At 34.3% G+C, this 11961-nt stretch overlaps 2 protein-coding genes across 4 annotated transcripts; one reads left to right on the top strand and one right to left on the bottom strand.

The window, feature by feature from the left end:
• The first annotated feature begins 249 nt into the window (after positions 1 to 249).
• Positions 250 to 3656, top strand: LOC132057620 (phytochrome-interacting ankyrin-repeat protein 2-like). The gene is made up of 4 exons (XM_059450248.1): positions 250 to 1182; positions 1221 to 1493; positions 2631 to 2802; positions 3095 to 3656. The coding sequence occupies exons 2-4, from the start codon at positions 1365 to 1367 to the stop codon at positions 3307 to 3309; spliced, it is 516 nt and encodes a 171-aa protein (XP_059306231.1). The 5' UTR covers positions 250 to 1182; positions 1221 to 1364; the 3' UTR covers positions 3310 to 3656.
• Positions 3657 to 4522: 866 nt separating this feature from the next.
• LOC132057609 (mediator of RNA polymerase II transcription subunit 28-like) lies at positions 4523 to 10365 on the bottom strand. 3 transcript variants are annotated; one of them, XM_059450237.1, is made up of 4 exons: positions 10212 to 10365; positions 6629 to 6865; positions 5105 to 5217; positions 4523 to 4822 (listed from the first exon to the last, which is right to left on the bottom strand). In XM_059450237.1, the coding sequence occupies exons 2-4, from the start codon at positions 6798 to 6800 to the stop codon at positions 4688 to 4690; spliced, it is 420 nt and encodes a 139-aa protein (XP_059306220.1). In that variant the 5' UTR covers positions 6801 to 6865; positions 10212 to 10365; the 3' UTR covers positions 4523 to 4687. The 3 variants fall into 3 exon arrangements, with proteins under 3 accessions (XP_059306220.1, XP_059306222.1, XP_059306226.1); XM_059450239.1 differs by lacking the exon at positions 10212 to 10365 and adding an exon at positions 9368 to 10075; XM_059450243.1 differs by lacking the exon at positions 10212 to 10365 and adding an exon at positions 8084 to 8557.
• Between the last annotated feature and the right edge of the window lie 1596 nt (positions 10366 to 11961).

Here is an 11961-nt window from a genome sequence, read left to right as displayed (position 1 = left end):
ATTTTACATTAGATGGGGCTATCTTGATGTTTATGATTAAATCTTTTCCCCCACTATTTTCATCGAATCTAACGAACATAAATTGTTAAATACTTTTACTAGAGATTAAAAATATTTATTTTTGACAAATTTAAAGAACCAAAACTATCAAATATACATACTTAAAAGGGACTATTTTGAACCGACCCTCAAACATAAACGACCATATTTATCATTTTCTCCAACTACATATATACACACACAAAGCCCACAAATATCCAAAACCGTCCCAATTATTTACCATTCTCCTGAAATTCTAGGGTTTCTCATCTTTTTTCTCTCAATAAATTCCTTCAGATTTCCAAAATCAAAACAATTCAATTCCTTAAATCAACACATATGCAACCTCCAAACATATTCCAAATTCATCCAGGATTCATATAATAGCCACTTTTTCCCATTCAAAAAAACAGCTATTATATTAATATTTTGCCTTGTTTATTGACTTGATAATGATAATATCTTCATTCCTTCGTTTCACTTCATCCTTTATGTTCAACAAACTTACAAATCTTCGTGTTTTTGGTCCTGGATTGAACCCTTTTGGTCCTTACAATTTGGCTAATCATTCCTCTCGTTAAACCCCTAATCTTTTTTTCTGTTGTTAGATCATGTAAAATTGAAGGATTTCTAAGCAAATTATCACTTCTTTTGGGTCTTTTCTGCTAAGACAGATCAATCTTGAAAAAGAATTGTATTTTTGGTTAGGTTCAATTATGTAAATTGAAGGGTGTTTTAAGCAAATTATCAGTTCTTTTGGGTCCTTTTTGCTGAAAACTTTTGTGGGTTTTTCCTATTTGGAAGAAATATCGATCTTGTTGGGAAAAAAAAAATCTATTTTTCTTGTGATTTTAGGTTCAATAATGTAAATTGAAGGGTCTTTAAGCAAATTTTCAGTTCTTTTGGGTGTTTTATACTGAAGGCTTTGTGAGTTTTTCGCGTAATCGAAAGACATATCAATCTTGTTGGGAAAAAAAAAATCTATTTTTCTTGTGATTTTGGTTCAATTATGTAAATTGAAGGGTGTTTAAGCAAATTTCAGTTCTTTTGGATCCTTTATACTGAAGGCTTTGTGGGTTTTTCGCGTAATCGAAAGACATATCAATCTTGTTGGAAAAAAATTGAATTTTTCATGTGATTGAGGTTGAATTATGTATAGGGTCTTATTTTGAGTTATCAAGATTATAGTTTTTGGACTTGTTGATTAGTTTTCGAAATTACTCTTCCTATTGCTGGTGAAAGAGTTGAAAGAAATATCGCGAGAAAGGAAAGAAAAAAAGGATTTACTTTCATTAGGTACTTGTTTGGTGTTATAAAAGAGAAAAATGGAGGAGGAACAGATGGGTTCGATTAGGCGGTTAAGAAGAATGCGTTCGACTGCTGGTGATCGTGATACGGATGATCGTGGTTGGACTCCACTTCATATTGTTGCTCGGAAAGGTGACCTCAAACAGGTATAATGTAGTTACTGCTATTTAATGGTTTGATATGTCTGTTGATTATAATTATGAATATTTAGTTAGTACTAACAGGAACAGAAGGATTTGTGGATTATCATTGCATTCGTCCTGTTTAGTTGAATTAGTTGCTCCATTTGTCTTAGCAAGACTATCATTTGAGATGATAACTAAGGGAAAATGTCCAACGTCAAAGCATTTTCACTGTACCGTAGGTTTTTAGTAAGTGGGGAGGATTGTGGTAGGTTTCCGGTCCTACTATTTATGAAGGACTCGTAAATCAGTATGATTTTGCTAACTTACTACATTAACGTGGATGTGTAGTATTGTGTTTTCTCCAAGTGCCCATGCCAATAGCGTGATAAGGACTAGAAGTTAGTTTTGTTTCTTTTATTCTCCTCCTTTAATGCGTACATATTCTATATAGTAACAAATGGAGTACTTCGTAATCCACAAAATAAAATTAGTATTCCAATCAACAGCTTCAACAACTCTGTCTTCTCAACTTTGTTTGATTCAATGTATTAGTTTGCCGGTGTATTGTTAGTGTTACTTAATGGAAAGGAAAAAATAAACATAATCACAACCTACAATACCCACCCCCCCACACACACACGTTTGTGTGCATGCGAGATTGTGACTTTTCAGGCAACTAATTGACCTGTGAATTTGTTCAGCATATAAGGAAGATTACCTTTGTTGGTTTCTATCTGCATTGATGACAGGACTCCGAAAGGGCCCCCGATCTTCTATATGAGCCTTCCCCGCCCCCTATCTTAGATATGAGTCTTTCCTACCCCCCTCCCTCTATCTTTTATTCTTTCTCTTTGTCACCACTGAGCCTATGGTTGTAGACATTGGACCACTAAGGGTTGCTTCCGATGCAGAAAGTGAAGTTAAGAAAGGCATAGTCCTGAACTATGCTTGCTTTTTGGAGGAAACTTGGATACACGGTTTTTTAGTTTGTCCAGCTTTCTCTATTTCCAATATTCTTTTTGACAAGTTTCTTGTGCTATATAAGTTTAGTGTGTTGTTACAGAATTCATCTATCTACTGCAGAGAGATACATACCTTTGAATGCATTCTCCCCCCACACATTTGTTCTGATTGTATTTCTTCTTTTCCTTGGGACAGGTCAGAAGACTTCTGAATGAAGGCATGGATGCAAATGTTATTGCAGGGGGCCCTAAATCATTTGGTATGACCCCACTCCATCTTGCTGCTAAGGGAGGTCACGTGCGAGTTATGGATGAATTGCTTGAGAGAGGTGCTGATATCGATGCTCGAGCCAAGGGTGCCTGTGCATGTAAGTACATGTACCATTCTTAGTAATATAACATAAGGCTATGCTCTTTGTTTTTTCCATAATCCTTAGTGTTATCTTTATATCCCTTTGTTTGTTGGGCAAGTTTCACATTTGGACAGTCGGCCAAAAGTAATTACATTCGCTAGTCAAATATACAAAAAAAAAAGGGGGTATTTTGTATCATAAATGTATATTTTATGTATATTATATATTAATATACGTAAGATATACATTTGCTGGCTATTATTTCGGTGCATGGATATTTATGTCAGTTTCTCTTGCTTTGTTTCAGGGACCCCTCTCCACCATGCAGCTAAAGAGAAAAAGAAGAAAGCAATTAAATTCTTGATTAGAAATGGTGCATTTTTGCCAGATGACATTTCTGACACCAGGTTCAATCCACCACTCCACTATTGTCCCGGTCTTGAATGGGCTTATGAGGAAATGAAGCTGCTTCAGCTAGAGAGTTCATCATCTGGCGAGGCCTCCTACAGCTCAGAAAACTGAGATCGAATTGAATGCTCCAAGTGTTGATGTGTGGAGTTCAGGACTCCTCTCAACGTAGTATCTACTCTATGTTTAAGTATTACCGTTGGTCAACTCTAGTGTTGCATTTGGATTGTGAGCGTCGATTTCATGCTTTACTTCGTTGTGGTTTGCGTGTTTGTTATTTAGCAAGTAGTTGTTACTGAGACTGTTGTGTCACTGCAGTGAGTATGCTAAGGAAACAATGTCTTGTGTTCACCATCTGGATGTCTTGTCATATTTTGGTGATGAATAAATCTGCTTGGTTGTGTTGAAATGTCATTGAGAGAACTTTTCATATGTTGAATATATGATTGTGGGTTTTGTGAGTTTTGAATAATTCTCCGTTGGAGCAATTCTTGTTTGACTCAAAGGTGAAGTGCAGTTTATCTTCCGCTTCCTTGAATGGAATTAGTTTTCCTTGAAAAATAACTTGCATATGCTTTCACCCCTTTTTTGTTTAAATTTGAAACTGCATATGCATTTTACCCTTTTGAAACACCTTTTTGATAATTGAGGACATACAGATTAAGCTTTTGAAGCTCACACGGACACCAAGCCTTGAATGGACGAACAACCCATTTGGGGTTTAGTACCCTCACGGATGAACGTGTCAATTAAATGACAGTCGAAAAATTGAAATAAAAACTTTCAAGTGACTCTTGAATGCTTCTATCCCCCAAAATATAAGGGGAAAAAAAAATGTTTCTGAGTAGATAAATAAGAAACAAGTGTAAAGCGCTACAGTATGCAGTGATGCAAACCTTAGCTACTCAGGGATGAAGCTAGAAATTCTAATCAGAGGATTGAAGAAAAGAGTTTATATACATGGTGCAAAATAATTTTTATATAATCAGGTTATTTAAAAGGTAATTTCAGGTCACTCTATTTAATAGCATATATAGGTAATGTAAAGCAAATGATAAGTGATCTGCTATAACTGGTTAAATTATACAAATGGTGTAAGAAACTCATTTTACAAGTTTTCTTTGTCATTGATTATAGGAGTATTTCTTCTCTTTTATTCTTCTGGGGTTGGGGGTTGGGGGAGGAATCATCGAAGGAACCTTGCTAGAAGAAAATCACCTTGGATCAATCATAAGTAACAAGGCTAAGTGGAAACTAAAACAAGTTTTCTGTCAATAACATGAATGGCAATGCTGTTGGAAAAATCAAGGCAACAGGCAGAGTCATGCAACCTTGATATCCAAAACTCTATCTAGTAATGTTAGGTGTTAACAAATTTTATTCCCTGTTCTCCTCAATATAAGGACTCGTCATTCCAACTCAGTATTCAAATTGAATTGAATCACAAATAAAACAAGAAAAGTTATGTACTGGTTTACATTCATGTAGAGGTTTACACCCTCTCTAACTCCATGATGTGTTTATCTAGTTGGTCCTTCATTTCCTTCTTCCATCCTTGGATCAATCTCTCTTGTTTAGCTATGAGCTCAGTTTTTGCTTCCAACTCTTCTTCCATCTTCTCTATCTCCTATATGTAGAAAGTTAATTGGAAATCATAATACTCTCTCTTATAGCAATGGTAAAAAGGAAGGGTAATAATTATAGGTCCTTTGGTACCATTACATTAATCAAAAGGGAAAATTCACATAAAGTCATTTTTCGGCCATATGTAATTGAAAAAATAGTCATTGTTCTGAAGTTTCGAATTCCACAAGTGATTCTCCACGATACTGAAACTCCAAGACAATGACTATTTTTCAAAATATAGTGGACGCTAATTCTACCAATCGAAGATTTTTCCACAATTTACCTTCCGAAGCATCTCGGGCCTTGTAGGCAGATCTTCACGTTGCAACCCTATCAAATTAAGTTGAAGTTTTTTGGCAGCCTCCATGAAATCTCTGCCATGTCTCTCAACATCAACTATGGAATGAAAAAAATATGAACCTCGATCAGCCAAAAGAAAAAAAGAAACAAAAGAAATGAATTTGATGCCTAATAACCCAACACATACACTGTAATTTCAAGTGACATTTTCCATGTGTGTTCTGCATGCTCATGAAATTCTTAAAGCCTTGTACTTTAAAGATCAACGAACCAAAAATTGCACATTTTGAAAAAAGACATTAGCCTAGTCGGATTCATATTGCACCCAAGGATGTCGCTAGCGATCAATAAGCTGGAATGAACTATGAAAGATTTTGGTTCAAATCTCACAGAAGAAAAAGTGCTGGGTGATTTATTTCTATCTGTATAAACCATTTCTTTAAAAAATAAAAAAAATAAAAAAGGAAAAAGAAAAGAACAGTCTAGCTGGATTCAGCGGCGGAGCCAGGAATTTACATAAGCGAATTGAAAATTCTGGACTGTCATGATGGGATTTGACTTATAGCCTAATGGAAAATTTGAATCCCCTTTACTACCACACCAAAGTTTTTCATAATATTAAGGGAATTCAACAATTTATAAACATAAAATTCATATTTAACCTATTTGCATAGTATAATTTTTTGACAAAGGGGATTCAATTGAACTGCTTTCCCTCTTACTAGTTCCAACCTTAGCTGGATTATATTGTACTCAAGGGTGTGACATAGTGTTCAATGAAGCTGAAAGCACCATGAATTACTAGAATTTAAATATTAACAGAGGCAACAAATATTAGATGAGTTCGTCTAGTCTGTCTAAACATTGGCGGATAGAGTTACCCAAGACGCTAGTGTGAGGTAACAAGTATCTAGTGGATTAGAAGTTAGCAGTTTAAAAAAAAAAAAGTATCTAGTGGATTAGTACAGGTGCATGCAAACTGGCCAGGATACCATTGTACTAAAAAATTAGTCTAATTGGATTCATATTTCTATAATTGAACTTTATTGATCTATGAATTAACAATGCAGCAAAACCTCAAAATCTCGAAAAAAAAAAGATGTTGCTACATATATTGAGCTTATCGAATCTCCAAACATCAATTAAGGATGAAATAGAGTTCCAAAAATAACACTGATAGAAGAGATTCCAAAGCAAAACAGAGGTTTTGCATACATAGGACGTAAGTGATAATATTTCTGTATGTTAATTTTTTATGAAGGTAGTAACTGGGCCTGCTTGAGCACACCTTGACTATTCCACTGGGTATTTGCTACTTCTCACCTCATTGACCACTAGGCCACACCCTTTGGGTGCTTAGCATATTTCTGTTTTATTGCTCTCTTCTGATTTATCTCAAGTTTATCCTTCAAAGTCTCATCTGGTAATGCTAGAGACGCGACATTTGCACTTATTCAACCAAATTGGTAAGGGTTGCACATACAGCTATAAGCCAGGAATTACTCACTCTGATGATATGGATGTGCTGAACGGTCTATTGCCTGGAGTTCTCGTGCTGGCAAACAGGGTAGTAAGGCAGCTTCTAATGCCATCACATAGGCAATCATGTCATCCCTTGAAGCAGGAGAATTCATCTGTGGTTCATTTTGCTGTTGATCAACAGGATGTCTGTCAGCCATGTACCTCAAGAAATGCAGAACTGCAACACTTCAAAGGCCAGTTGGAGATGCTAAGGCCCTTAAGCCTAACAAAAAAAAAAAAAAAAAAAAAAAAAAAATACATACTGCATCAACATGCTTGCAAAATGATTAAGAAAAACATATACGAAGGAAGCCTCTAGTCTGCTGAAATAACAAGGGCAAAAACCACTTCAATGACCTCCCGCCCCCTGAACATTACTGACACAGAATAATAATGAGAGTATTTTTTTTTCACTATTACAGTTATATCCTGTCTCTCTAAGGTGAGGGTGGAATTTATCCTAAATTTTGTCCTTTTCTTTCACTGGGACTTTCAGTCCTTTGTTGGCGCTCTAACCAGCTGAACTACCTGAACCACTTTCCTAAAGTCTGTTTTCTTCATCAAATAGGGCGCTCCAATACCACTTGACTAGTAAGGGAAAAGCCCTTTACGAAAGTAGAATAGATAGGTTTTTTTCGCTTGTTTGTCAAGCTTTCGAGCAGACTTTCAACTGCCGTTAAAATAAAAGAGCTCCCTTTATTGATATTACTATCCCAATTATCTTGCTCAAGATCATATATTCTTGCACACACAAAAAAAAAAAAAAAAAAAAAAAAAAAAAAAAATTATATCATCAAAGGATGACTTCCCTGACTTAACAGTAACAAGGGACTATACTCTCCAAAATTGAGAAACAAGTCAGGTAGTATAGGTGCTTCGGCTGAATAAGGCTCAAGCTCACAGACTTGTTTGCTTAACTTATCATCAAAGAGGGTGTTCGCTTTCAACAAGTCTACTAAACTTCATGGTAAATGGATGTTCCATCAGCAAGTAAAGACGCTATTAATAAGGATATAATCATATAGCATACTGCAGTTGAACTGATTTAGGTATCTTTAAGTTTATATACATACTAAAGATAAGGCCAAGTTAAGCACACCAAAATCACAAAGCATTATTTGCTTTCATGCAATTGAAATATGGTTGTCAGAAATTGTACACAAATATTAAAGTTGAGGAGACAACCATTCCAACAGAAGCTCTTATCTGATATAAATAGCACTTTGACAACTAAAGATTCAAAAAATAGTAAGAATCAATGAAACTGGCAAATAAAACTCCTAAAAACAGGTGAAACAAACAGGAAAAATACGGGCAATTTATCAGAGATGCGTCTCGAACATATCAGGTGCATGGACATTCAATCATATTCTCTTGGTAAAAATTCAATAAAAAATAAAACACGTGCACATGAACAATTAGAGTTCATAGAGGGGCTTACTCCATGTACGAAGTGCTCCTGGCTAGTCCGGTGGGTGTATAATCATAAACAGATTTTTCCTTGCATTTTGGTAAAGAGGCCGTGGAAGTTAGTAAGAACATGAATTTGGAATATGTTGCTTTTGGGGATGAAATGGTATATGCCAGAAAGAACAAAAGATTTACTTCACTGCTGGTACAAGAAAGATCTAAACAGAGACATGAAATACTTTGGAATACTATCCCCACAACTAAGTAACTTATAAGGCAACAAACCAAAGGATTTTTGAAGGAAGAAATGAAAGCTTGTGGAACATCAAATAGAAATGCATATTTAATGGTGCAAGATGCAGAGGCGGATCCAGGATTAAGCTCTATGGGTTCAACCTTTTAAGATTCTTAGTTTGAACCCGTTTTGTTTTAAAAGTTATGAGTTCATGTCTACTATATATTGCAATTTTAAGTTTTTACACATAAATTTATGCTCCGCGTCAAAAGTTAGGGGTTCAATTCTATCATGCTACATCCGCCACTGGTTCAATTCTATCATGCTACATCCGCCACTGGCGAGATGAAAAATGTATATGAAGTTGTTACTCAGTGGCGGATGTAAAATGTATATGAAGTTGTTACTCTGATAGAATTCCTCAACTCCTTGCATGTGCAGTAAGATTTTGAGTTTTTCCTTTTGTATTGTAGGTGTTGTTTTAATAATAACCATACCTTATCGAGGAAACAAATTACTACTGTATAAACATGAATTATATATACCAATTTTACTTGTTTCGTGCCTTTCGTAGTTTCGTTCAATAAGAAAACGGGCCAAATTTTACAGAATCAAACCTATGTAGCTATAAGAAATAGGATCGGCTGCTAGTAGTAACGAGAACAAAGATATAGCACAAGACAACCATTCATTATTCAAGCTCTTATCTGGATATGAAGAGTAAGTTGATAACTAGATGTTCTAGAGAATAACCAAAGGAAACTAGGAAATAAAGTAGCTGAAACAAAACAAAATTAACATAGGAAACTATCTTAAGCGTGTCTCGAATTATGAGGAAAATGTGTAGAAGTGGGTAACATGAGTTCACCACTAAAAAAAAAAAAAAAAGGAAAAATGTGTAAAGTGGGAACTGATCCCAAGACCTCTAAGTAAATAACTAAAACTTTAACCAAGTGAACCATTTAGCCTTCTTACAGCATATATTCCAGCAGATAATATTACACCAATTTTAGAAAATATATACATAAAATACCTAGTTTTACAGATAGAGCATGTGTTCACGTGCCCCAAATTCCCTACCTAAATTCGCCCCTGGTAGTAGTTGTTGTGTCTCAAACTATCAAGTGCATACCACCAAAGGTTATGGTGGAGTGGTAAATTCCCCTGCATACTTAACTAGAGATCTCGTGTTCGAGCCTTGGGAATGAAGTCCCCTTTGGCAGGGAGCACTTTACCTCTCAAAGTGGGACTTTCCAGTGAAAATCCAGATTAGACAGGCCCCAAAGCAGGTACCGAACACCGAAAAAGAACTATCACGTGCATATGGTAGGAAATCCCATTTTATAATTACTTTTGGTATAAACACAAGGGGAAAGGGCCAAAAATTCCTCTGAACTATTGGAAATAGAACAATTACGCCTTCTGTTCGCTTTTATGTACAAAATTGCCCTTATCTTTAGCCAAGTGAAGCAGATTTGACCCTGAACAATTGAAAATAGAGCGATTACGCCCCATGTTTGCTTTTTGGCACAAAAATGCCCTTACTAATAGCCAAGTTGAGCTAATATAAAAAGTTGTTTAAGACACAGAATCATCTGCCACTAGTAATCAGAACAAAAAAAATATCCCACTAGATTCCATTTTTCATACTGGATCCTCCTTTTTTTTTAAAATTATCATTTCTAGGTTTTAATAATGACATTAACAATCACAATTCACGAGTCAAATACAATTGCAAGAACAGTGGTCTTAAACACCAAATTAACAATCAAAGACACAATGAAGAATGTCTAATTTCAATCTAAACAAAATAAAAAGAACAAATGGATAAAATCATTTATGCATGAAATGAACAAATGAAAAGCAGAAGCTTATAAAAAAGAACAAATATACAACTTTGAACAAAAAAAAAAAATGTAGTTACCTTAAGCTATGGGGTGCAATTTGCAAGACTGGAATTAGCAAAAGGACTTAGAATTAGCCGTTGATATGCCCAAAATTGAAAACCCTTTTGAAGTATGTTGACTATATGGATGTTGACGATATTTTTAGATGTGTTTTTTATTATATTAATATGAGATGAATTGCAACTTATGGTATTTTTTGTATAGTTTCGAACATCTAAATTTTGATTTTAAAATGTTATATTAATCTAATTCAATTTATCTCTGAAATTTAGTCAAATTGATTATCGAGAAGCGACAAATAAAAGTGAATGGGTAGTAACTCCTAAGTGTTAAGTGCGAGAATTAATTCTATAAATAAATGGTTACAAATTAGAATAAAAGTACTGAAACTAATACGTATTAAGGAATTGATGTGTTTAGTTTAAAATACTCATAACTTTTTGTTAAAAATATATATAAGTCTAAAAGTATCTTTGCTAGGAAAAAGATGGAATGCAGAGAAAATTAGAGGGTTTGATTTTTTTTTTTTTTTGAGAATTAGAAAAAATATTAAGGATAAAATAGTAAAAATCTTGATCAAACTATAAGTGCTTATAAGCTGAAAAATGCTAAGTTTGAGATAACTAATTTATGATTTTTGGTTGTTTTTTATATACTAATTTCATTTGATACTGAAATTTCTTTACTTGTCCCATTTCAAATGATCTATTTGCAAAAATAATATTATCAAAATTAAATAAGTGTTGTAAATATATCATTGGTGGATGTCCACCAAGTTTATATATGAGTGGCTTGGCCATCAAGTACTATTTTCTTTATAAATAGTAGTTGGTTTGTATTGAAAGAGATATATAGAAAGCAATACACATACAGAATAAGAAAGCTTCCTTCATATCTTATATTTGTCCTTACTAATTTAGTGCACTGCTTTTATTTTATAACACGTTATCAACATGAGACGCTGTCATCTCGAGCAAATACTTTAAAAAACTTTGAAGGTTTTGACTTTCTTTTTCTTAATTAATGGCGAATCTTTCTAAACGCGAATTGTTGCCTTGGATATATCCGAAAATTACTTGTATTACTATTATTACATTCAAAAGACCTAAATTATCTCCATTATAATAATGGATTGCATAAGGCTTTCTAGCAGCCACTACATGTATTCAATCTTATTAATTATGGAGGTATATTTTTGGATACCATGGCGGGAAATTAAGTACCCAATTCACGGAAACGTTAGTTTGCAAGTGAATATTTTAAATCACTTAATTTATGCTTTCACATGATAAGGATAGCCTACAAGAAGTATATATGGCTATCACAAGTTTGCTACTACTAGTACAACTCGTTGGGTTCGTTTGATCAATGGGAACCTAATTGGTTCTGGATTATTTATGTCTCAAATTTGTTCATGATAAACAATATCGTTAAGAGAGATTATGATGTTAATTTCATATTCCTTAATGGCTAAATGAGAGTTTGCAAGAAATAGATGATCACCAGGAGTGACAATATTTTCCATGCATTGTTATGGCTACAACTGATGATGTGTTAGAGAACAAGAAAATTCTCTACATCATATGTCTACCTCGATTTGCTCCTGAAATAGCAATATCTTAAAAGAGGTACTAAGCTATCACAATTTGATATGCTTAAAGCACGTTCAAATGATTATGATCCATTCCTGAAGAATGAGAATTTTTTATCAGTGTTACAAATACGGATCCATTCCTTGAAGTAAATGTGACGGTATGTAGTAAAGCT

Source organism: Lycium ferocissimum, chromosome 1 (genome assembly GCF_029784015.1).
Source record: "Lycium ferocissimum isolate CSIRO_LF1 chromosome 1, AGI_CSIRO_Lferr_CH_V1, whole genome shotgun sequence".
Taxonomy (NCBI): domain Eukaryota; kingdom Viridiplantae; phylum Streptophyta; class Magnoliopsida; order Solanales; family Solanaceae; genus Lycium; species Lycium ferocissimum.
Note: the sequence above shows the minus strand (reverse complement) of the source record. Positions and strands in the feature narration are given on the sequence as shown.